Source organism: Tursiops truncatus, chromosome 7, assembly GCF_011762595.2.
Source record: "Tursiops truncatus isolate mTurTru1 chromosome 7, mTurTru1.mat.Y, whole genome shotgun sequence".
Taxonomy (NCBI): Eukaryota; Metazoa; Chordata; class Mammalia; order Artiodactyla; family Delphinidae; genus Tursiops; species Tursiops truncatus.
Window position 1 is genome coordinate 71,280,999 of NC_047040.1, and position 24,683 is coordinate 71,305,681.

Genomic DNA, 24,683 nt, shown 5'->3' on the forward strand with positions numbered 1-24,683 from the left:
GAAGTTGTGGCAATGGGGGTCTACACTCCCATACTCAAGCTGGTAAATCCTGGCTGAGGCAAACAGGGTGGGGGGTGGGGGCTGGGTGGGAAGCAGGGGGTATGTGTGTGTGTTTTCTGGAGAGATTTATTGAGCTAAATGAAACAGTGAGGTTCATTGGTATTTATGAATGGTTCATTAGTGCAACTATCTGAACACAAGGTGAATTCGCATTAAATGATAAGACTTCCTAATAATTAGTATGCGCCACTCTTTGGAATTTGTAATTAGAGGAAAGAGGCAGAATGAAAGGAAATTGATAAAAGGGTAGTTGTTATAAAATTAAAACCCTTTAAAGCCAATTCCATTTCTTTGTGAAGCAAATAAGGTAAAGGGGATCAGAAGAAGAGAAAATGTACTTCCTCTCTTAGTTGGCAACTCAAATTCAGGCTAGATCAGAGTTTCTGGTTTTTATCCTAAGAACAGTGGAAAATCCCTGAAGGGTGACATGTTCAGAATTGGTTTCTGAAAAGAATTACCTGAGCAGTACTGACATCAGGGGCTGGATAATTCCTTGTTGTGAGGGACTGACCGGTGCATTATAGAATGTTTAGCAGCATCTCTGGTCTCAACTCGCTAGCTGCCAATAGCAGTCACCACCCCCTCCCCCCTTGAACTGTGACAACCAAAATGTCTCTAGACATTATGAAGATATCACCTGAGGAGCAAAATGGCCTTGTTTGAGAACCACTGGACTAAATCTAGAATCCTGAGAATGTCATTTGACAATCATTTCAGGGTCTATTGGCTTTTACTTTGTTGCCTAAATATTTACTGAGGACCTTGTTTGTTTTGCTGTTCAGAGAGGAGCAACACTTAGTCCCTCTGCTTTATAAGGCGTCTATGACGGTAGGGAAGGGATGGGGGACTGATAAACTCAGAAATTAAAGAAGGATGCAGAAGGATGCGCTCTCACGTGGCATGGAGGTTGCCACATTAGCCTAGAATAATCTTGTAGCTGGGATTTTCTCAGTGGCAGACCTCAAGATCACACCTATCAATGACCAGGGTTGGCTATGTTCATTAATGAGAGAATAATCCACATGGAATATTTTTGGCATAAAGTCTCTCCTGACTTCTCTGGAACTTTGCCTGATCTGTTGCAGCCTTTCTCTTCTATCTTTCCCTCTCCCCTGACTCCATATAGCCCAACCAACATGATTAAATTTCACTGAGCTTGGTGAGGGGGTGATTTTCTTCAACTTGCCTGATCTGCCTAGCAGTTACCATTCCATATTTCTCATCCCATAATAAGTAACCCCTGCCACGCCATAGACATGATTCTCTCTCGAGTGAAAATCAACTCTCACTGCCAACCCCACAGCCTTCTTTCTGAGTTCCTTTTGACCTTGTTGGCATCCCTCCCCTTTGTTTCTCCTTCCTAGGTTTCCTTGGTCCTCCCTTGCTTTTCTTCCCACGGGGCTCATTTTTTTCTTTTCGGCCTCTTCCTCATTGACTTTTGGACCACATGGCTGACTCCAAGTATTTAGTGAATTTAAATACCTGATATGGTTTGATTCCTCAATATTCCTCTCTCACTTAAAGTGAGGAAGCGTATTTGTAAATAAAATGGAACAAATCTATTAACTAACACCAAAAGAAATATTTTCAAGATTAAATCCTCCACTGTAAACTCTGCAGTCAGGCTGGCTCCTTTTTAAAAGGAATGCTATTTTTCCTCAAGCTGAAGACATCGTTCTGACATCCTGCATCCTCTGTTCCCACCCGATGCAAATGTACAAAAGGCACTGACTCACCCTGAAAGCTGGTCCTCTTTGTTTTTCTTTCACACCTCTGGAGCAGCTGGGGGGGAAAAAAAAAAAGAGTCATTTCTGTGCAAGAAAATTATAAAAAATTTTCAAAGCTGGTCCTCAGTATCTTTAGGAAACTTTTAATTCATTTAGGAAAATATGGAAATGAATGCTTTTTTGGACATTTTTATAGTGCCTTTTGATGAAAATCCCCAAGGACCCAAGCAATTGGAAGAACTGGACATCTGCTCAAGATTTTTGTGTTGAAGAAGGGGGGACACTTGTCGCCATTGAAAATGAGGTGGAACAAGGTAGAGTACTCAATGTTCAATCAGGCAAAAATCACCATTTTTATTCAAGCGTCTGTTAAAATAGTCCTCCAAAATACTAACATTTCCAAATCAACATTTTAAGTGTTATATTGCTGGTGACACGTAAGTTTTCAGTCTGACCTATAAGGTTTATATCATGACATCTGTAAAAGTTAGTACACTCCATTGTTTACAAACTGCTGATTTTTGGGAGCCTTTTGTCTCACCAGGCGTAGTGGAAAGAATAAGGATATATTTATGATCGGCATTTCAAAATGGCTAAAATAATCTGAGGTATAGTCGATTATAATTGCATGGTATAATTTTTTAGATCCCTTTAGACTTACCTACACACTTTCATTTGCTATTTAGGCAATAATCGTATACTTTAGTTAAGTATAATGGATAAACCCTCTTTTGTTTAGAAAGGCATTGAATGAACACTGGAAATTGTTTTACTAATGATATGATGAAATCCCAGGCTTAGCCAGCTAATTGCTGTCAATTTAAACTGAACAAAAGTGACAGAGATGGCATCATCTTAATAAGGACAAAGTAACAAATTCCTACGGTTGATTCGTAATTAAGTTTTGCTATCATTTAAATAAAATCATAGCTATAAACAGAATTTGATGATTACCCAAATGGTTTATATGGTATTAAATTTGATAATGTATTCTTATTTTTCAGCTTTCATTACTATGAATCTTTTTGGCCATACCACTAATGTGTGGATAGGGTTACAAAATGATGATTACGAAAAATGGCTAAATGGAAGGCCCGTGTCATATTCTAATTGGTCCCCATTTGATATAGTAAATGTAAGTTTTAAGATTTATTTTTTAGAAATCATTTTAGCAAGAGATCCTATTTGAGACTTGTTTACTGAAGTTTTTCTTTTTTTACTTCCTATATTTCGTAGGCATAAATTTTTATTAGTTGGTTGTTAATATATTAATTTTTAATAATGTAATTTCATATAATTGTCATGTGTTCCATGAATATAATTTCTTTACTCATCACAATAATTATTTATTTTGTGGGTTATGAACTGATTTGTGAACAGGTTTATTAAATGCAAATAAAGGAATAACAGTGTTTGAATTTTTAAAATTATGTCCTTAATAAAAATATCAACGTTATAATAACGTTATATGTTACCATTTTTAAAAAAACATGTATTCTTTTGAAGATTCCAAGTCATAACACCACCGAGGTTCAAAAACGCATTCCTCTCTGTGCCTTGCTGTCAAATAATCCTAATTTTCACTTCACTGGAAAATGGTATTTTGAAGACTGTAGAGAAGAAGGCTATGGGTTTGTTTGTGAAAAAATGCAGGGTAAGAAATATTTGTTTTTTTATTCCTTTCATTTCCATGGCCCACTCTTCTCTTCCACATTTGTTTTACACACTGTATAAATGATAGTTTCATAGCTAAGTGCCAGCACTTATTTTTTAAGCTTTACATATATATGGTCACTTAATCTCCACTACCTCAGGGTTGTGCCCCCTAGTGGGGTTCTAAGGACTCCAGAGACCACTTGAGTGATGACCAAGTTTATGCATCCATCTTGGTCATATTAAAAGGCTTTACTGCTTGTTCTAGGATTATGTGTCTGTTCAGATATTTTAAAAAAGACACTGAAAATATGTTGGAAGAGAGTCAAGGAAATAAACCAACTCAATACTTACTCCTTTCTTGGAACCCTAAAATGGTCTCTGTGGCTAAATATGGCAAACAGCACGTTTCTAGATATCAGAACCCCCAACGACTTCTGGTATGAAATACCAAAGCTATAGTATTACAGGTAGCCAGTGGGGGCATGAACAATGTGAATGCACTGTAAGTGACCTTGAGTAACAAAAATAAAAACAACAACAACAACAGCTCACATCTCATGCCTTTACTGAGTCCCAGGCTTCCCTAGAAGGCCATAATTTGTGTCTGGAGCTGTGTGGAATTCCAGGCAGCCTAGGCTACCTATGCTTACTTGGAATATGAATTATACCTCTCAGTGTTGCATACATGTGAACTCTTTGATGATACTAAGTATCAACCCATCCTCAGAAAAGCCGTTCCAGAGAAATCCTCTTTCCTAGTTCACAGTTATCACTTTAGCATGGTAGTGGTCAGGAACTGAAAGATACCAGATCAGCTATAGCAAGAGTATTATAAGAAGAGCAGAGTCTCGTCAGAAAAGAAATAACATCAATACGTCATTACTTGTACACTTATGATGCGCCTGGCACTGTGCCTTGCTTTTTATAAGTATTGTGTCATAAAGTCCTCCCGACACTTCTATGAAGTAGGTAAAAGTCTCCGCATTTTACAGATGAGGAACTTGAGGCTTAGGAAAAATAAGTAACATACTCAAGTTCTCTCAAATACAATGATTCTATTCTAGGACCTTGATGTTGATCTCTTCTTGAAATGTACTCTCTGACCACTTTCTCTCTTTGATATTTTTGGGACTAACAATGTTTATGTTCTTTTGGAGATAGTATAGAGCAGTGGTGGTGGAGTTCAAATCCCACCTGGGTTCCTATTCCACCTCTATAAATAAACTGTCAGTCAAGTTTCTTATCTTCTCTGAACCTTGATTTCTGCATCTGTAAAATGGAATAATAACTATCTCACAGACTCTACATATATACAATGCTTAGCAAGTTCCTAGCATGTGTTTAACAAACAATTGTTGCTTTTGTTATTATTGTTTCTATTATATTGTTATTCAACTACACAAGTTCTTGTAGTCTACAGTGAATATCCAAATTCTGACTCCTCTTCTTTGTGTGCCATGTGAATATGTGTTTACATTGGGTTTCGAACCTAAAGTCTTTGATCTGCCTGAAAGAATAAAGATATCTGAATAAAAAGAGAGACAAGGGCAAAGTCAAGACCCCCAATTTTGAACTTGGTTTCCAGTGGATCTTTCTCAGGGCAGCAGATGGCAAAATCACAGTGCTCAAAATCACTTATGTTTTGAAACTTGATGAAATCAATAACATAGGGAGAAACTCATATATGTGAAAATAAAGGGGCATGTCTTAGTGGGGAAAACCAGTTAAATTGGTATTTGGGTCACACATACAAAGAATTTCAGTTACTTTAATTTTAATAATTGTTATCATTTTTAAATGGCTACTTTGGTATTATGTTGGTTTTGTATAAATAACATTTAGTCTTGGTACATCAGCTGGCAAACAGACTTCTACAAAGAAAAACAGATGATGAAAGTGTGGTCCATCAAAATTTAATTGGTGAATAGATTAATTTTACTTTGGTTTTACAATATGTACTACTGCTATACTGAGGTAACAGTTTCAGGAAAAGTCAAAGCCTCACCCTGCCATTTTTATTTGGGAGAGTGTGACAAGAAGAGGAGAGGAGAGCAAGAAGCAGCATTTATTGAGTGCCTGCTGTGTTCCACATCCTACAGTAGGTGCTCTATGTGCATATCTCCTTGAATTTTACCCACACGCCTCTAACGAAGGCTTTAGTAATCTCTTACAGAGCAGAAATTTAAAGTTTAGAGAGATTAACTAATTTGGCCATTTAGGGTCAGGACTGCGATCGAGTCCCAGGTCTTTGGACCTATCCACCATGCTCCTTTTCAACCCCAAACGTGATAAAAACCAGTATACAGAGAGAAATCCCAGCCACCTTGGATCAGACAGTTGAGAAATGCTTACCTTTTTTGTGTTTTAGGATGCCTAAACTCGGCCTAAAGATAGTACAGAACAAAAAGGCAAATGTACTTAGTAAAGAGGAAACATCTCTATGTAACACATGAGCTTGGTTCTCACTTGATCACAGCCACTCATTTATACAAAGCACCAATGATCATGTGTGGGAAAACCTTGTCTTTTAATTTATAAATCTTGACTCTGATAGGTGACATATTAATAGTAATGGTTTCTAAGAACTGTATGTATTTCTAAGCATTAACTTATTTTTTAACTTCTCTTTAGAAATTATACATGTTAGCATTAAACATGATAGCAACTATCATACAGTCCCAAAAGTTTAATAAAGTATTATATTTGAGAATATGCACTTGTAAATTGTGTTTGCAAAGCAGTGTTTGACTACATTATATATGTTAATATTCTGTTAGTAAGTATTAAGTTCTGCCAGCGGCATGCATTAGGCTGAGTGTACCTAGTAGAAGTAAGCTTGCCTAAGGAGATCCTATCAGTTCCACCAAAAAGTGGTCAGTTTGACAAGGGATTGTCAAAACTGGGAAATCTAGAAATGATTCAATATATGTTTATATATATTTAAAACTCATTCATTAAATTTCCTAAGTGTTTTCATTCTTTAATATTACCTATGCTTACAGGTATTGTCTTCAGTTTGAAATAGTCAATTCTGGGAAGAAAAACTCTGATGTTAACGACAGCATGGATCATCGTACAGGGATCCATGCCAAGCTTTGCCTTCCCCTTCTCATCCAGGTTCTACAAATAATTTTTATTGTTCTTTTTCTAGATACTTCTGGACACAGTATAAATACATCTGATATGTACCCAATCCCCAATACCTTAGAATATGGAAACAGAACTTACAAAATAATTAATGCAAATATGACTTGGTATACAGCACTAAAAACCTGCCTGATGCACGGAGCAGAACTGGTCAGCATTACAGACCAGTACCACCAGTCTTTCCTCACTGTTATCCTCAACCGGCTAGGACATGCCCACTGGATTGGACTGTTCACTGAAGATGTAGGTGTCCTAAAATCCCTTGGACAATCCTTGCATGATTAAGTTTCATATCTACATCCTTAGTGATATAGCCACTGAAATCAGCACAGAAAAAAAAAAGCCATGAAATAACAGTAAATGTAACATTTAGGTAATTGGATTATACAATAACTACTGACCAACCTCATGAGCAGCATATAACTACAAAAGGTGTCCCTTTTTAGGGTAAACATCTACTTGCCTAATTTCTGGAAATTCATGCCCTTCAAAGTTTCTCTGAAGATGTCTGAAAAATTTCAGGATACTGACTTATATGTGCACTGGAATACATACTGAACTCAAGCACCTGCGTTTGGGTAATATGTTGCCTTTAAAGAATCCCCAAGAAAAATGAATCATGCTTCCTGCATAGAAATCCGGTTATTAATTAATTCAGTACCCCTTGGAATTTAACATGTGCGTTATTTTCCCCCTCTAGGGAAATGGTTTGGAAAGTAATATTTTTAAAATTTTTTAAATAAAAGTATTATACACTCAAATAGCGATCCTGACCTCTAGTTCTACTCCTCAAAGTTAATCACCGTAAACAGTTTCTTGTGTGTCATTTAGAAAGTTTCTGTGTATGCATATATATACACATGTAATGGATTAGTATGTATATTTTTTTAAAATATAAATGAGCTCATACTATATATACTGTCCTTAAGCTTGCTTTTAATTTAATATACGTTGTTCAGCTTTCTATGTCAGCTCATAAAAATCTAATACATTCTTTGAGACAGCAGCATATATGGATATACCACAATTTATTAAATCATTCTCATGTGAATGGACATTTGGGTTCTTCCCAGTTTTCACAACTCCAAACAATGCACAACAAATATCCTTGTACAAGTAGGATAAATCCCCAGGAATGAAGTTGCTAAGTACCCTTTATAAATTTTAACAAGGGATGGTGCCAGATTGCCCTCTAAAATTTTGTGCCAATTTACATGCTAACAACAGTGTATGATAGCATCTAGTTTTTTCACATCCTTGCCAACATGGGGTATGTCAAAATTTTAATCCTTGCCAGTAGGATAGGTGGAAGGATGGTATTTCATGGCTGTTTATTGTATTTTTGTATTACAGAATTTTTAACTTTATATAGTCAATTTTGCTTTATGGCCTCTGGATTTTTTTTTATCAGACTCGGAAAAATTTTTCCCATGTCAAGAGTATAAAATATTTAGCCAAGTTTTCTTTAGCACTTTTATGTTTTCAATTATATGTATGAATCTTTGATCAATCTTAAATTTATTTTGGTGTAAAGAACAAGATATTGATTCAACTTCACTCTGATTGCTTACCAGGAAATTATGGTGGGAGGGAACCAAGGATTCCCCAAAACTAAAGAAGATATTGCTTATGGCAGATAGTCCTTTTTGTCAGGCCATTTCCACAAGCTGTCCTAGACTTCCTGAAATATAAGTCTAGATGTGGAAATATAAATCCATGCGTGAAGTGAGAGCTGCTCAGACAGCACTGGGTGACGTTGCCAGCATTCATGGCAAGGAAATGATGGCTCAGTTTCCCTCCACAGAATGGTCTTAATTTTGACTGGTCAGATGGCACCAAATCCTCCTTCACTTTTTGGAAAGACGATGAGTCATCCTTCCTGGGTGACTGTGTTTTCGCTGACACCAGTGGACACTGGAGTAGCACAGCCTGTGAGTCATATCTGCAAGGAGCCATTTGTCATGTGCCCACAGGTAGGTTCAATTCTATTCAACTCAAGAAATACATACTGTGAACCTACTGTATGCAAGGCACTGTGCTAAGCAAGAGCTGTGAGGGAAAGTAGTAAGAAGTATCTGCCCTCGAGAAGTATTCGGTTTGGTAGGTGATGTACAAATAAGTGTTACATGAGGCAGGGCTACCAAATGATATAAGAGCCATAGCAAGTGCTGTGGGGGGTTAGCAAGAAAATGGACACATCAGATCCACTCGGGGAAAAGCAAAAAGCCTTCTTGAAGGACAGGACTGTGGAGATTGGTCTTGAAGAATGGGTGTGATCAGGAAATGATGGGACATGGAGAGGCATTCTGAGCAGAAAAGCTTGGGCAGACATGGGAGGAAGAAAGGACTGGGCATGTAGCTGAGCAAAGCTGGTGTTGAGATTTTCCTGCATGGCAGGTTTTTGGTAAGAGAGAGGTAGGAAATCAGGTTAGAAACGTAGGTTAGGAGCATGTGTGGAGGACCCTGAATACCACTGAAGATTTATGTTTAAGTCAAAGATTAATAGGATTCTAGAGCATCATCATCACCATTATGGTAATAATATTTGTATTTATATTATATATGTATATATAAAACATGACAGGAATGATAATAGTATCTCATTACACTGAATGTTCACCTCGCCCAACCAGATGAGCATTATTTTAAAGATGAAACTTAAACTCAGAACATTAAATAGCTTCCTGAAGATCTCACAGATGTCTGTCAACAGCACCAGGAGCAGAAGCCAAGTTTCCTTGATCTCTGATGTGTTTATCCCATTAAATCAGGTCCCCTTTCCTTTGATTGCTATGGTGTACAAAAAGAAATTTCCTTAACACTAACTGGTTTCTTTTTAAATCTCTCATTTAGTAAGTGTGCATGTATTTACTTACTCTCTGGATACTAGAAGTCAAATAGCACACATATTATGTAAGTTCAGCTCAAAACAATTCAGGACAAAAATATAAATGATAGCCGTATGTATTGGGAAAGCTAATTCTCCTTCTAAAACACCATGAAGTTATCCTTCTTTTTTAAATAACGCTACATTTATTGAGTGCTTATGTGACAGGCACTAGCTCACCTAACTTAAGTTGTAAGAAAGATGTTATTGTTAGCTCTCTTTTACGTGTGTGGGAGTGTGGGGAAGATAGGTAACATACCCACAGCCATGCACCTAGGATCTCAGTGTGGGTGCATCTGACTCTCATGCTTGCCCTCTGAAACAAAGACTTCCCCCAATTCCCCTTAGTTATGTGTTGTGTTATGTTATGTCATGATATGATATGTTGTTATGATATGTTATGTTATGATATGTTGTGTTATGTCATGATATGTTATGTTATGATATGTTATATATTATGTTATACTAATGTTATGTTATGTTATGATATGTTACTTTATTGAATGCTTTATTTTCTCTAAGTTGACTAGCAGGTAAGGATTTACTAAATCTTCAGCACTGAATGGAACACATTCTGTGCATTTGGAAGTGTCTTTTACCAACTTCATTCAGCTGCCAGTATTTCTCTGAATCACATCCCCCAGTTTTTCCAACCTTTAGGACACTAATTGTAAATATTAAAGATAACACCCAAACTAAGCCTATGAAGCTATGCATGAATATACCCTGTTATGTGTAGGAAAAGATTATTTCTGCCAGACATGCTATAAGCCATTCCAGTTTTGTAATCATTTACATTAAACCCACTCTTTCAGAGTATTATCATGAAAATCTCATTACATATATTTATCTTGGTCTTTCATAGAATGTAATGCAATGTTTATCTCAATAAGTGAACCCAGTCACCACCCTGAAATCATAACTCACTTTGTCATAGAACCAAGACCATTTGGATACCCAGAGTTGTGCTCAGAAACATCTATTCCCTGGATAAAATTCAAAAGTAATTGCTACAGTTTTTCTACCGTCTTAGACAGTACGAGTTTTGAGGCTGCTCACGAATTTTGCAAAAAGGAAGGTAATTCTTTTGTTGTGGTAAAATGCTTTCAATGTGTTCCTTCTTGACATTTCAGTAAACAATGTAGTTTTCTTCATTTGTCTGATTATTTAGTGATTTTAGAGGCAACAAAAAGAATTGAAAAAGTAAATATTATTGAATTTGCTTGTTTGGGGGATGGCTAAAATGTTCAATGTCCAGTATACAATTAAAAACCCAAGACAATATCTCAGGATACTGCACTTTCCCAAAAAAGTGTCCCCTTTGAATGAATCTGAATTATGAATCTTTAATGTTCCTGAAAATTAATATTCTATTCTTTAAGTACAAGCTTGTATCTTTTAATAAATGTCATACTACTTTTAAAATTCTAATCAAAAATTACTTATTAACAATGGAAACTTTCACTTTTCAAAGCCTGAGCTTTTTAATTTTTTTATTGAAGTATAGTTGATTTACAATGTGTTAGTTTCTGGTGTACAGCAAAGTGATTCAGATATGGATAGATAGATAGTTAGATATATAGATATATATTCTTTTTCAGATTCCTTTCCATTATAGGATATTATAAGATATTGAATATAGTTCCCTGTGCAACACAGAAGGACCTTGTTGTTTATCTATTTTATACATAGTAGTATGTATCTGTTAATCCCAGGCTCCTATCTTATGCCTCCCCCAACTTTCCCCTTTGGTAACCGTAAGTTTGTTTTCTATGTCTGTGAATCTGTTTCTGTTTTATAAATAAGTTCATTTGTTTTCATGTTTTTAGATTCCACATATAAGTGATATCATATGATATTTGTCTTTTTCTGTCTGCCTTACTTCACTCAGTATGATAATCTCTAGGTCCATCCATGTTGCTGCAAATGGCATTATTTCATTCTTCTTTATGGCCAATATTCTATTGTGTATATATACCATATCTTCTTTATCCATTCATCTGTCGATGGACACTTTAGGTTGCTTCCATGTCTTGGCTATTGTAAATAGTGCTGCTATGAACGTTGGGGTGCCTGTATCTTTTCAAATTAAGAGTTTTCACCTTTTCTGGATATATGTCCAGGAATGGAATTGCAGGATCATATGGTAATTCTATTTTTCATTTTTTAAGGAACCTCCATACTGTTCTCCATAGTGGCTGCACAAATTCACATTCCCACCAACAGTGTAGGAGGGTTCCCTTTTCTCCACACCCTCTCCAGCATTTACTATTTGTAGACTTTTTGATGATGGCAATTCTGACTGGATAGCATCTCGATATTATTGAGATGATATCTCAGTATAATTTTGATTTGCATTTCTCTAATAATTAGCAATGTTGAGCATCTTTTCATGTGCCTGTTGGTCAGCTGTATGTCTTCTTCGGAGAAATGTCTAATTAGGTCTCCCGTCTATTTTTTGACTGGGTTGTGTTTTTTTTGATATTGAGCTATATGATCCGTTTGTATATTTTGGAAACCAAGCCCTTGCTGGTCACACTGTTTCCAAATATTTTCTCCCATTCCATAGGCTGTCTTTTCGTTTTGTTTATGCAAAATTTATAAGTTTAATTAGGTCTCATTTGTTTACTTTTGCTTTTATCTCTTTTGCTTTGGGAGACTGACCTAAGAAGACATTGCTATGATTTATGTCAGAGAATATTTTCCCTACATTCTCTTCTAGGAGTTTTATGGTGTCATGTCTTATATTAAATCTTTAAACCATTTTGAGTTTATTTTTGTGTATGGTGTGTGAAGGAGTGTTCTAACTTCATTGATTTACATGCATTAAAGCCTGAGCTTTATGAATTATGGTATAGAAGACATTATTTTAATTGTATTTACATGTAAACACAAATAGTTATTCATTTGCTGTTTGTCTCTTTTATAGGATCTAATCTTTTAACAATCAAAGATGAAGCTGAAAATTCATTTCTCCTAGATCAGCTTTTAGCTTTCAGTTCTTCTGTCAGGATGGTTTGGCTGAATGCTCAATTTGATGGTGACAGTAAGTGACTGGGTAGAGAAGAGGAGAGGGCATAAATAAATACACAATGGTCAAGGTTGATGGAAATGGCATCTGCAAACCAGAAAACTTTCCTTGGATACATTGCTGTTTAAAAAAATATCATAAATCCTAAAGCCATTTCTTCCAAAGACATCATTGCTAACCCCTTTTTATACCTTCTTGCCCTTTGAAATAATCCCAGAAAACCAAAAATGAAAACAAACAAGTTTATCTCATACTTAATCTTGCATTATGAAGATGCTTGGCTGGAACTTTGTGTTCACAGACTTAGTCATAGACACCAAACCATATTTACTTGAAAATACCCCAGGTTTCTAAATGTTATAAGAGCACAACAGAGTTATGGAAATATTTCAGTGATAAATAGTGCTAGTAGAACTGTTATTTGCTACTCATAAAAACCAGCGTTTGTAATCAGATGAGAGCATGCTATTCTTTTCTTTATGTAACTGATGGTTGTTGAAAGTACTTGTAAAGAAAATTACTTTAACTGGTATAGAGAACTTGTTACAGTGGTGTACCAAGGTAGAGGATGGGTTCATGCTGGCAAGGAAGAGTATTTCAATCACCGACATTGCTTAAAACTTCTAGCACAGGGTGATAATAAAAAGCTGACTGACTTATGCTTAGTTTTATTGTTTGTTTTAAATCCTTATCACCTACACATGGATGGATTCTACCACTGCCCCAACCCCTTGGTATACCACTGGCTTGCTTTTTAAAGAAGCTCATTGTACTCTGTGCTCATAAAGGACTGTTTGCAACTACTTGATTTCTAAGATATTCAATACACTGAAGTAATGAAGTTTTTTTTTCTTTAAGCTTTTAAGTTCAAACTACAAATTTTATTATTCTATCTATAAATCTAATAAATTTTAAGGGGCACTTTACAACAAAAAAGAAGCTCACTGTAAAATTATTTTAGAAAGTTATCTACTTTGTAATGATATAGCTGTTAGGACTTTAAATGATTTCTTTAAATTGTTTGTAATGACAGGGAATATTTCAAATTCAAACTGTTACATTAAGAAACATGATATCTTGAATGAACTAAATTAGAACAATATATCTAAAATAAAGAGAGTTGTTCACAAGGCAATTTCACTTATACCTACCTTTTGATGTTGAGTTCATGACTGTTAGTGCATCAGATAAGGAGAGAGTCTCATTAAATTTAGGGGCTGCTTTTTAAGGTTCATTCCAGACTTAGTATGTTTGATAACCATGCACATAATTCATGTTAGCATTTTTTCCACAGATGAAACCATAAAGTGGTTTGATGGAACTCTCGCAGACCAGTCAAACTGGGGTATTAGGAAGCCAGAGATGGACCACGTCAAACCCCATCTGTGTGTTGCCCTGAGGATTCCCGAAGGAGTGTGGCAGTTATCCTCATGTCAAGACAAAAAAGGATTTATATGTAAAATGGAAGCAGGTGGGTAAAGTTAGAAAGTAAATCTTCATTTTGCTTCTACCTTGACTAAAGTTGACCCACCTCCTTAGCACTTAAAGCTTTTAAAATCTAGGTATTCAGAGAGTATTCAGATAGATTCTAACATTGTCGTCTTGTTTTACATCAAACAAGTCGGAGAACATTTCAGCTCCTTCCTCTGATATGAAGGAAAAAAATCATTATAAATCAAATCAAAGACTATGACTTTCTTGTGTCACCCTAGCTGTTAACTTAATGGGCAAAAGAAGAAGTTCACCTCAAGCAAATAGAGCTGGGAATGTAAACCAGCAACCCTCATTCTGGCAGCTTCTACTCAGAATTTTAAGCTCCATCTTTGGTCCCAGGAAATATAATTCAGGTCTAGCTATCCTTGTTGTGGATAAGTAGATGCGATTCTCTACTGCAGGCCATAATATACTATAAAAGTCATATAACTTGATCTTGAGCTACATACTTAGGTTGTGGTGATTATAAATAATTTTAGAAATATAAGCCAGAAAATTCTAGTCCATTGCAAATAATAGAGCTTTCTAAGAGAAGACATTAACAAGGATCATTAACAGTGGGAAGGTGTTTATAGTAATCACAACAGTTTCTAGATGCTGGTATTAACAAAGAAGGAGGGATTGATATGGCCTGGGCTCCTGAAGACAACTTCATAGAGGGGATGAGTCTTTGGAATTGCAAAAGATAATGAGAATAGAGGAGGGAAGGAATATTGGATAAAAGGTCCAGAATGACTAAAGGCAGAAATTGAGAATGAGCTTCGACTGGACCACGTTAGGTGGTGTTGGGAATAAAACCGTATTACTGTAGGATCCATCCACAGAAAGTGCTGGGCTAAAGAGCTGAACTCCATGGTGAAGGATGCAGGGGACACCTACATGCTCTAGAGACACCAACAGTGGAGTCACACCCATCTGATGTAAAGGGAGACGGTTGTAATTTGAGTGATAGAACTGGAAACAAAAAAGGGAAGGTGGAAATGGGAAAAGAGAATCATCAGGCTTTGGTGACTGATTAGATATTGGGAATTAGAGCAAAAACTGGTAGGTGTGGGAACCAAACTTTGAAGCTCTGAAAGTGTAGATATCAACTCTGTGTGGAAACCATGACTAACCTATTAGTGTGGCCAAGCAACCGCTAGCATTCGACTATCAAGAACAAATCAGAAACATCTTATGTCTCTTCAGGACTTTAAAGCTTCCTGTACTACATAAGACACCTCTTTTATCCTACACAGCAACTTTCCAAGGCAGTGAAGCAGATACAGTATTCCCATGTTACAGATGAGAAAAGTACTTGTCCAAACTGAGGCTACATGGAGAACTACACTCCACATTTTCTGATTCCATATGCCCCTTCTATACCTGCCCGCTGCCTCCTTCCTGAGAATGAATACTCGTTTAACAGTCTTTCTTTAAAAAGTATCTTTACACATACACAATACTACATGTTTTCAATAATATTATGCAAAATTATACAATATTATTTTAAAATTGCAAAATCGAGGTTTTTTTTTTTTAAAGTGTATTTTTGCTATTGGTAATGTTGACATTTCTTTTAAGAGTGAATGAGCATAAGTAGTGCACTAAGGCACTTCCTCCACTCACAAATCCTTTACTGCTCTGCCTCTGGGTCATTCCCTACATATTTCTCTGGATCTTTGCTTAGAGCAAAAATAGCAGAGTTCAAACTTTGATATAGAGTCTACTTGGAAAAGATACATTCTTACAGTAGAAAATCCTCAAACAGGAACCCTCTAACTTTTTGAATGGAGGAGCTATTATTCATTTCCCAAGATTCTTCAGATCTAAAAGGTGAGAAGGTCCTGATTATTTTAATCTTTGCAAAAAGCCAGGGAGGTTACCGTTGCTGGACCAACTCCACATCAGATCCCAACAAAACTGAGTTCCTTGCAGGCAGGGACTATATTTTACTCATATTTTTAATGCAGCACCGTGCTGAAACTGGATAGGGATTCTTCAGCTTAAAAAAAAAAAAGCAGTGTATGTGTTTGTGAGCACTAATAATGATTATTATAAATCAGGGGTCAGCAAACTTCTCTTTAAAGGACCAAATAGTAAATATTTCAGGCTGTAGGAACCATATGGTTTCTGTCACACTGCCTTTGTAGCACAAAAGCAGCCATAGACAATAGAGACATTATTAGTGTGGCTGAGTTCTAATAAAACGTCATTTGTAAAAACAGGTGCCCAGATTTGATCCATGGACCATTATTTGCTGAGCCCTGCTATAAGCAATGACATAACTTTGCTGATTAAAAGGAAATTTTCATCTCAGTATTTTTTGTATTTGGTTTTAGATATTCACACAGTAAAGGAGGATCCAGGAAAATGTAGGTTTAGAACAGTAGTGAAAGTTTTGATTTTTCATAGAAATAATAAAATGGAAAGTAACGGGCTTCCCTGGTGGCGCAGTGGTTGAGAGTCCGCCTGCTGATGCAGGGGACACGGGTTTGTGCCCCGGTCCGGGAGGATGCCACATGCTGCTGAGCGGCTGGGCCCGTGAGCCATGGCCGCTGAGCCTGCGCGTCTGGAGCCTGTGCTCCGCAACGGAAGAGGCCACAACGGTGAGAGGCCCGCATATCGCAAAAAAAAAAAAAAAAAAGTAACTATGTGACAGTATCTATCTTACTACTTGTCATTGAAGTTTTCTTTTTTTCATCTTCTTTCAGGACCAAGTCACAGCATTATACCCCTTGCAGTAGCAGTGACACTGATAGTAATTCTGGCAATTTCCACACTTTCCTTCTGCATATACAAGCACAATAGTGGTATCTTCAGGAGACTTGCACAGTTTGGAAATCCTTACTATCCTGCAACCAACTTTAGTACAGTAAATTTAGAAGAAAATATTCTCATTTCTGATCTTGAGAAGAATGACCAATAATAATGAAGTGAGAGGATGCCACGGCCATGAGAATGAGTAAAGAAGAGTACTTTCCTTTACAGACCAGATGCCGCTCTAATGTGAATCGTGTCACCATTTTAATTATTCTTAAAATGATTACTGGTTTTGAATTGTAACCAAATCAGATAGGTGTTCATTTATTCATTTCCTCGAACTGTGATCTATTCTTTAAAAGGGGAGATTTTACAATGGCTATTCTTCAGAAAACAAAGACTATTAAAAGAAACTCCCAAATGAAAACTCTCAAACCAATGTGAATAATAGTTTTTGCATTAATATGCTTCTACCAAAAATTTTTGGGAATTTTAAAACTAATCTGATATCTATTCAGACATTTGCCAATACTCATTCCATTAAAAGAGAGAGGCAGAGAAAAGCAAAACAAATTTTAAAGTCCTACACTTGTATAAGAGAGGAAAAAAGAAAAGGCTTTTGAGAGGTTTCTTGTTTGTTTTTTAATTTGATCAGTTTAACAGCAGGGTTTGGAAAACACTAATTTCTAAGCTTAAAACTCACAGGTTCTGGACTCTATACTAGTATTTAGGGTGACATTCATTTTTATTAGTTCTGACTTCTCAAACTAAAGGAGAAGAAAAATAACCTTTCTTTAAGTAGTAAAAATCTTGGTTAGCAGCACAATTTCATAAGCAACCATGCAATGTGGCCTAAAATCATCAATTACTAAATGATGACAAAGTTGGATAGTTAAAAAATCTTATAGATAAGCTCAGAGGGACTTATTGTTATCCTAATACTGTTAAAATTCACAAGCTTTATCAAAGACTAAAGGTATAAAATGTATATATACCACTTCTAATAACCAAAAGATATAAATAACTTGAATTTAAAGGGGAAAAATGAAAGATGTGAATTACAGTTTCATCAGAACAAGACAAGTACTAAATAAATTACTCTTCAGCAGTAATCTAGATACCTTTGCTATATAAAGGAGTTTATTTGGGGAGTTCTATTGAGTAAACTAGGGTTTGGGGGAACCGACTCCATTTGCATTGGGCTAGTTCATGCAGTCAGGAAAAAATGATTAAAAGTATGATACTATCCATAAATTAAAACTCACAGATTTGATCTTCCTTCATTAATTTCTTATAAAGTAAAAGGACTTCATAATCAATGTTCAAAAGTTTACTCATTGCATAAATGTTTACTGAGTTCCTGTTAAGAACCAAGAGCCATTCTAGAAATTGGAGGTATTGGGGCGAGCACTTATTTTTGAATGAAGGAAAACCTACAGTAAACCAGTAAAGAAATGCATAAGAAGAAAATATCAGGTGATCATGAAAATTAAGTAAGGTTCTGTGATAGAGAGAAACTGGGGGAGTCTCCCTAGAGTGTGCATTTTAGTTATTACAACCAGCTGCCTCAAAACTGGTGACAAGTAGTCACAAGATGGAGCTTGGGAGAAAGTATGAATAAGTTTCTGAGTGGAAAACTATCATCATTAGAAATACGATTTGAAGAACGTGTCCTAAGAATGAAGTCCTTGCAGCCTGAAACAGTTAATACAGCTTCCAAAAGCAGCTCTTTGCTACTGCTGTGCAGTTTACACACTGAGACAATCTACTTCCATAATTTTGTTTGTTTGGGGACTTTATTTTTTTTTAAGATATTACATTATGTGACAGTTGTATATCTATGACTCAAAGGAAACATTGGTTTGGACTAACCAGATGTTATAAAAGCTCAATTTAATAATCTGTCAAGTGAAATTAAAGTTCTGTTCTTTTTAGTGGACTTGGTAAAAACTGCTAATCAATTATCCTTCCAGTCAAGGTATATTGAAGTTGAGTAGTCAGTCACACATAAAAATTTGACCAAGTATGTCATTAGTAAAGTGGTTCTGCAGGAAAGAAAAAACTGTATTGCTCGTCAGTGCTCTGTACTTTGATATTTAGTATTGAACCACATCCTAATGGACAGATCACACGCTGCTTCCCATTACTGAAATTTCAGAAATAGGAATTACTGAAATACTCTGTTTTATTCACATACGTGCACTTTTAAAAACTTTCTTCCACAACTATTTTTAATCTGAGCTAGATTTCATGCTATACATGAAAAGAAAAAAGTAGCAGGGTCACAAACTCATTCACACGTAATTAATGTGCCCCCTCCAGAAAACAGTCAATTATTTTCTATAACTCTGAGTAATAGGAAATCTTGGATTTTTCCAACTGAAGGTATATTGGGCTCTTCCAATTCCAACAGTCTTCTTTCAGTTTAAATGTTTCTTCTATTGAAAGTTCCATTCCCTATCAAGGGTGCATTACATGGTCTCACTAGATAAACATTCAGTCTTCCGGAGTTTCCATTCCCTCCTCAAAATGGTGGTTGGATGTATGAGAACCTGTTGTGTCCTTGTGGTACTGTGGGGAGTAGGTGATAACTGACTGTGTCTGTGTTATCTGGTGTCCACTGATGGTGGCTGTCTGGCCCACACCTGGGAATTCTACTGGCGTCTCTATGAAGTCTGTATTTGGTGTAACCTGTAGTCTAGTCTCTTTGGACTGGCCCCATCCTGGCTTTCCCTGGCATTGCTTTATCCCTGGCTGTGACTCCCATTCAGTTCCGTACCTGGACATTACAGTTCTTGGCAATAAGGCCATGTCACCTCTGCAGCACTATCAGTTACTCCCTTGGTCAGGGGAGGCTTAATACTGGACCAAACAATCCCAAAATCTCATTGGCTTAACACAGCAAAGGTTTATTTTTCATCCACACTAACATGGGGTTGCAGGAAGACTTCAGTTATTCATTGGTCCAGGCTCCTCCTAAATAGTAGGTCCTCCATCTCCTAAGGCCTTGGTTGCCTCAGTGGGTCCCCTACCTCTGCCTGACAGAAGAAGTTAGAGATCTATCTTCGATTAATTATGTAGCTTCCATGGGCTATTGAAATACATTCTCTAAGTTAACAGTCTTTAAATTGAGAATATGTACCCTGTGGATACATAAAGACTTCCAAGGGATACAGGGGCATGGAGATATATATATATATATATATATATATTTTTAGCAGTACGCGGGCCTCTCACTGCTGTGGCCTCTCCCATTGCGGAGCACAGGCTCCGGACGCGCAGGCTCAGCGGCCATGGCTCACGGGCCCAGCCGCTCCGCGGCATGTGGGATCTTCCCGGACCGGGGCACGAACCCGTGTCCCCTGCATCGGCAGGCAGACTCCCAACCACTGCGCCACCAGGGAAGCCCCAATATTTTTAAGGAGCTCAGTTTCCAGACTCATTAACCTTTATATATATTCTTTCTTAGAACTGACTTGCCTGAGATCAAGGTGTCATGCTGGTTCTTCTTTCCCACCTCTTTTTGCAGAAATGTCCTTTTCTACCTCAGAAAAAAAAAAAAAAAAAAAAAGACGTCTTTTACTCCAAATATTATGATGATGCCTTCTCTTGGTAAAATCCTCCATGGCACCAGACAAAGACAAAATTTCAAAATAATGATGTCAGTGAAACTTCTCACGTAAATTCTCACGTCTTCCTCTGTTTTCATACATTTTTCTGTTAAGGATGAAGTGGTGGATTAGAAAAGGGTTATTTTGCCCCATGTTAGGATAGTCTAAATATGCATTGTGTATGTGTGTGTGTGTGTGTGTGTGTGTGTCTGTATATATATATATATATATATATATATATATATATATATATATATATATATAAACTGCAGGAAAGATAACTGCCTTCCTTTGAGACTTTATCTCATCCAGCCCCTGTCTATTATGAAAGACTATTTCTGGAGAGAAAATCTAGGGAAAGCAAAGTAAAGACAGTGCAGCTATTGATAAGACCCTGAGGTGTTACCTTATCTGGGCTAAGAGCTCATGGCAAGACTTTGCGCTTTATTTATCTTAGATTTCTAACTGAGCTTTGGGGATGAGTATTATCATGCTTATGTGAATTGCAAAATGAAATCAGACTTTTTTTGAACATTGTCTTATTTGGATCATTTCTTTGACAATGAAGATTGGCTTTACCAATTAAGTTTTATGATGAACATTTTCATTCAATTGGATGAATTATATGTGCAACTCCAGTGTTCTGATTAAAACATGTATTCATATAAAGACATTTTAATAGAAAAGTAGTATCAACAAAAGTATGATGAAATTAACAATATTTTATTTTTCCAAACCTTACTTTGTATGCCAGGTAAAGCAAGGTGCCCGTAAGTGAAAGAGTAACAGGCAAAATTGATAGTCATTTTTAAAAGGAGTAGAGAACTCAAGTTTCTGGGTCTAGAAACACAACATGGCACTTCCGCTCACATATCATTGGCCAGAGTTATTCACAGGGTCCATCCTAACTGCAAGGAAGTCTGGGAGGTCTCCCAGTGTGCTCAGGAAGGAGAGGATAACGGACGACAGTGAGCACCAGCAATCTCTGCCAGATTTTCTCAGCACATATAGCTACAAAAGAAAGGGAGTGCGGGAATAGAATTCATGCTGAATCCTGGCTCATTCTAGCAATTTTTAATTAATATTAATTACTTTCTTCTATGATACATCCATTTCATTAAGAGATGCATTACCTATAACATTTTAGTTTTATATATACTGATTATTTATTAAGCATTGTAATATATTCATGTTGGTCTGATCAACTGTGTGCTGATAGTAATTGAAATGGCAACTCAATACAGAAGAAAATGTATCACACTGCCTATGTTCACAGGGAAATTTTTAAAGATAATTTTAACTTATACACATATTTTACTACAGGCAAATATGGCAAGGAAATGAGTAAAATAGTTTCAAGAATAAAATATTAGGATAAAATTCTGTGTGGAGATTAGAATGGAAATACAAGACTAAACAGAAAAAGAAACAAGAAACTCTGACTGCTAAGAGCTTGTTTCTGTGTGTTTCTATCTTTAAATAGACTATGATAGAATTCAAATTATCATGGTATCACCAATCAAAAGAAAGAGAGCTCCTCGGTGAAGTGGTTGATTCCAGGTCTGGGGCAGGAAAAATACAAGATGAAACTGAAATATCTTGTGATGCTAGAAAGTAAGGAAATGCTTACAAAAAGATGGGGTCATGTCCAAAGGACATAGGACTAACCTGAAGGAGTCCCCAATGGCCAAAATTGGAACGCTTTGAGAAACGAAATAAAAATAGTACTGGATTTTAAGCATAGAATAAATATCTATGAATCCATATTAATGTAAATAAATAAATGAATGAATAAATAAGTAAATCAGGGAGGAGCAACAGTTCTTTTCTACAGAAGAATCCCAATTAAAAATGTAGAAGGAATGAGAGAAAAATCACCATTAGGAAAACACAACAGTAATCATTGTTACAGGCAAGATCCACCAGTGGGTGCTAAAATTCGTGGATGAACATTTAAGGAGAAACGGGAAATGTTCATAGCTTTAAAATAGTGCCTCCCAAATAGTCATTAATTACAACTGGAAAGTACTAACTTTACAATGGAGAAAACTCTTTAATCGTGTAATCAAGGTTAACTTAAGCAGTAATAAGCCACATCAGTATCATGTATCCTCTAGAATGATGCCCTGAGAAGGGCACACGACTTTTTTGGTATCCACCCCAAAATAATGTATAATCCCAATTTAACAATAAAAAAATCAGACAAATCCGAATCGACGAACATTACACAAAATAATTGATGACTTCATAAGTGTCCAGGTCATGAAAGATAAGGAAAGATTGAGGAAATGTCACAGATTGGAGGAGAACAAGGAGCCATGACAACTAAATGCAAGGTAGAATCCTGGATTGGATCCTGGAATGGAAAATGCACATAATGGAAAAATGTGAAATTAAAATCTATAGTTAGTGGTACTGTATCAGTATTAATTTCTTAGTTTTAATGACTGTACTATGTTTATATATGTACCATTAGAGGAAGTTGGGTGAATGGTGTATAGGAATTCTCTGTACCGTGTTGGCAAATTTTCTGTAAATCTAAAATTATTTCAAAATAAAAAGTTAAAAATCTGCTATGATATTAGATTCCACTGGATATATTGAAAGGGTGACATGACGTGTTTACTTTTAAATGTTATTATAATTTGATGAAAATTGCATCCTAATTATAAAAAATTTTAGATGTCAAATTAGAAAGGCAGGAAGCGATATACATTTTTTTTCAAAATTCTTTTAGGAAGTATGCAAGCAAAAATGTTTGAGGACTACTGCTGTATGACATTCTTTTCTCCTGCCCCAAATGAGAAGGAAGAAAAACCCAACTTTTCTTCAATCCGTCTATAACAGCTCACCCGGTGGAGGATTTGGACAAACATAGGTCTTGTCAGCCACGGTTACTTCTATTTGCTTTCTGGCCTCTACGTTCTTCTTTTATTTCACCTCCATAGTGTCTTATCAGCACTTCTAATTCTCTCACTTGTGCTTATCCACTACAACCTAATGGCTTAGTCTTCATGGTAGACAAAGTACAGAAAGGGAAAAAAACAAAACTTGCTTAGTTTTCTCTTTGTTCTTCGGGAACGAGCATTGGGAGGTATTTCAAAATGTTACATCCAACAAAATTCTTATTGCCAACATTTATAAGAAACTTTGTGGTGATTATTACTATACATGGTTGGAATCTTTATTCCCTCTTCCTCCACCCCTCAAAACAACGATAAAGAGCAGCAATTGGCAGGGCCAAGTCCAGCCTGCTGCCTGTCTTTGTAAATAAAGTTATTGGAACACAGCCATCCTCATTCATTCACTTATTGTGTATGATCACTTGTAGGCTACAACAGCAGAATTGAGTGGTTACAACATTGATAAGCAATTCTGATCAGTAAACATTTATTGAGAGCCTACAGTGGCCCAGAGAGGGCCCTAGGTTCTGGAGGTGGCAGTATGAACAAAACCCCATCTCTGTGCTCATGAGGTCTCAGAGGAAGAGGAATATGTAAATAATAAGTGTAATATAATGCAATACAAATATAAACAAGATGAAAAGAATCAGAAAAAAAGGGTACTGATTAATTCTGTCAGGTAGAGAAAGAAGCTTGACAGAGAGAGTAGTGCCTATTAAATAGTAGAAAATTTTAGATAAAACAGATTTCTTTGATATCTTCTTGAGTTAGAAAGAAAGTTTTTAGTTTTGGGTCAATAATGAAGAAAAGATGTACCGAATTTGCATACACTTAACTTTTGAATCCTCAGAAAAAAGACAATCACAAGAATGGCAAACATTATTACCTTTGAACTAGGGCTAAATCTATTTAAAGCCAACTTGTTTATAGTTCTTCCTAGTTATTACTGGAGTGGAATGGAAAGGGTGAGTAAATCTGCATTGCTGATCATACCATGGCATTATTATTTACTTCCATAAACAATTTCAGTTTAAAAGTCTATATTATATCACGTGTTATATGAGCAACATAACTAACACACATTACGGCTCTCTTAATTCTTAGGCATAAAAATATTGGCTTATATTAAAAAAAACTAAAGGTTTTATAATTGAACATTAGAAATAAACACTTAAAAGTTATATTTATTTTAGAAACATTGACTTAGCTGTTCATGGTTCTCTAAAGATGAAACTTTTGGTACCTTGGATTACTTACAAGAATTTACAGCGTTCAGAATCTTATCTCTGATGTTTACAACTCAGTATAAAATGACCGAAAACTCGGATTTGTTCACTTTTATGTTGTAAAATTTGAAGTACAATAGTGTATGCACTTTTTAAAATTCAGTTATAATATTCAGGCTTATATAAAAGGTTAATATTT

At 36.1% G+C, this 24,683-nt stretch overlaps 1 protein-coding gene and 1 long non-coding RNA gene across 2 annotated transcripts in view; one reads left to right on the forward strand and one right to left on the reverse strand.

Moving 5' to 3' along the window:
* The window catches only part of PLA2R1 (phospholipase A2 receptor 1), a 119,968-nt gene extending 97,034 nt beyond the window's left edge, over positions 1-22,934 (forward strand). Inside the window, 10 exon segments of the mRNA XM_019923216.3 lie at positions 1,984-2,101; positions 2,792-2,922; positions 3,294-3,441; positions 6,595-6,833; positions 8,395-8,563; positions 10,415-10,555; positions 12,407-12,523; positions 13,803-13,979; positions 16,696-16,901; positions 16,903-22,934. Coding sequence (XP_019778775.3) covers positions 1,984-2,101; positions 2,792-2,922; positions 3,294-3,441; positions 6,595-6,833; positions 8,395-8,563; positions 10,415-10,555; positions 12,407-12,523; positions 13,803-13,979; positions 16,696-16,901; positions 16,903-16,950 — 1,494 coding nt within the window. The 3' untranslated portion in view covers positions 16,951-22,934.
* Positions 1-24,683, reverse strand: part of LOC109547925 (uncharacterized) — a 147,398-nt gene that overhangs the window by 74,387 nt on the left and 48,328 nt on the right. The window contains exon 2 of the long non-coding RNA XR_004527424.2: positions 1,797-1,842. This is a non-coding gene — a long non-coding RNA (uncharacterized lncRNA). The remainder of the gene's footprint in view (positions 1-1,796; positions 1,843-24,683) is intronic.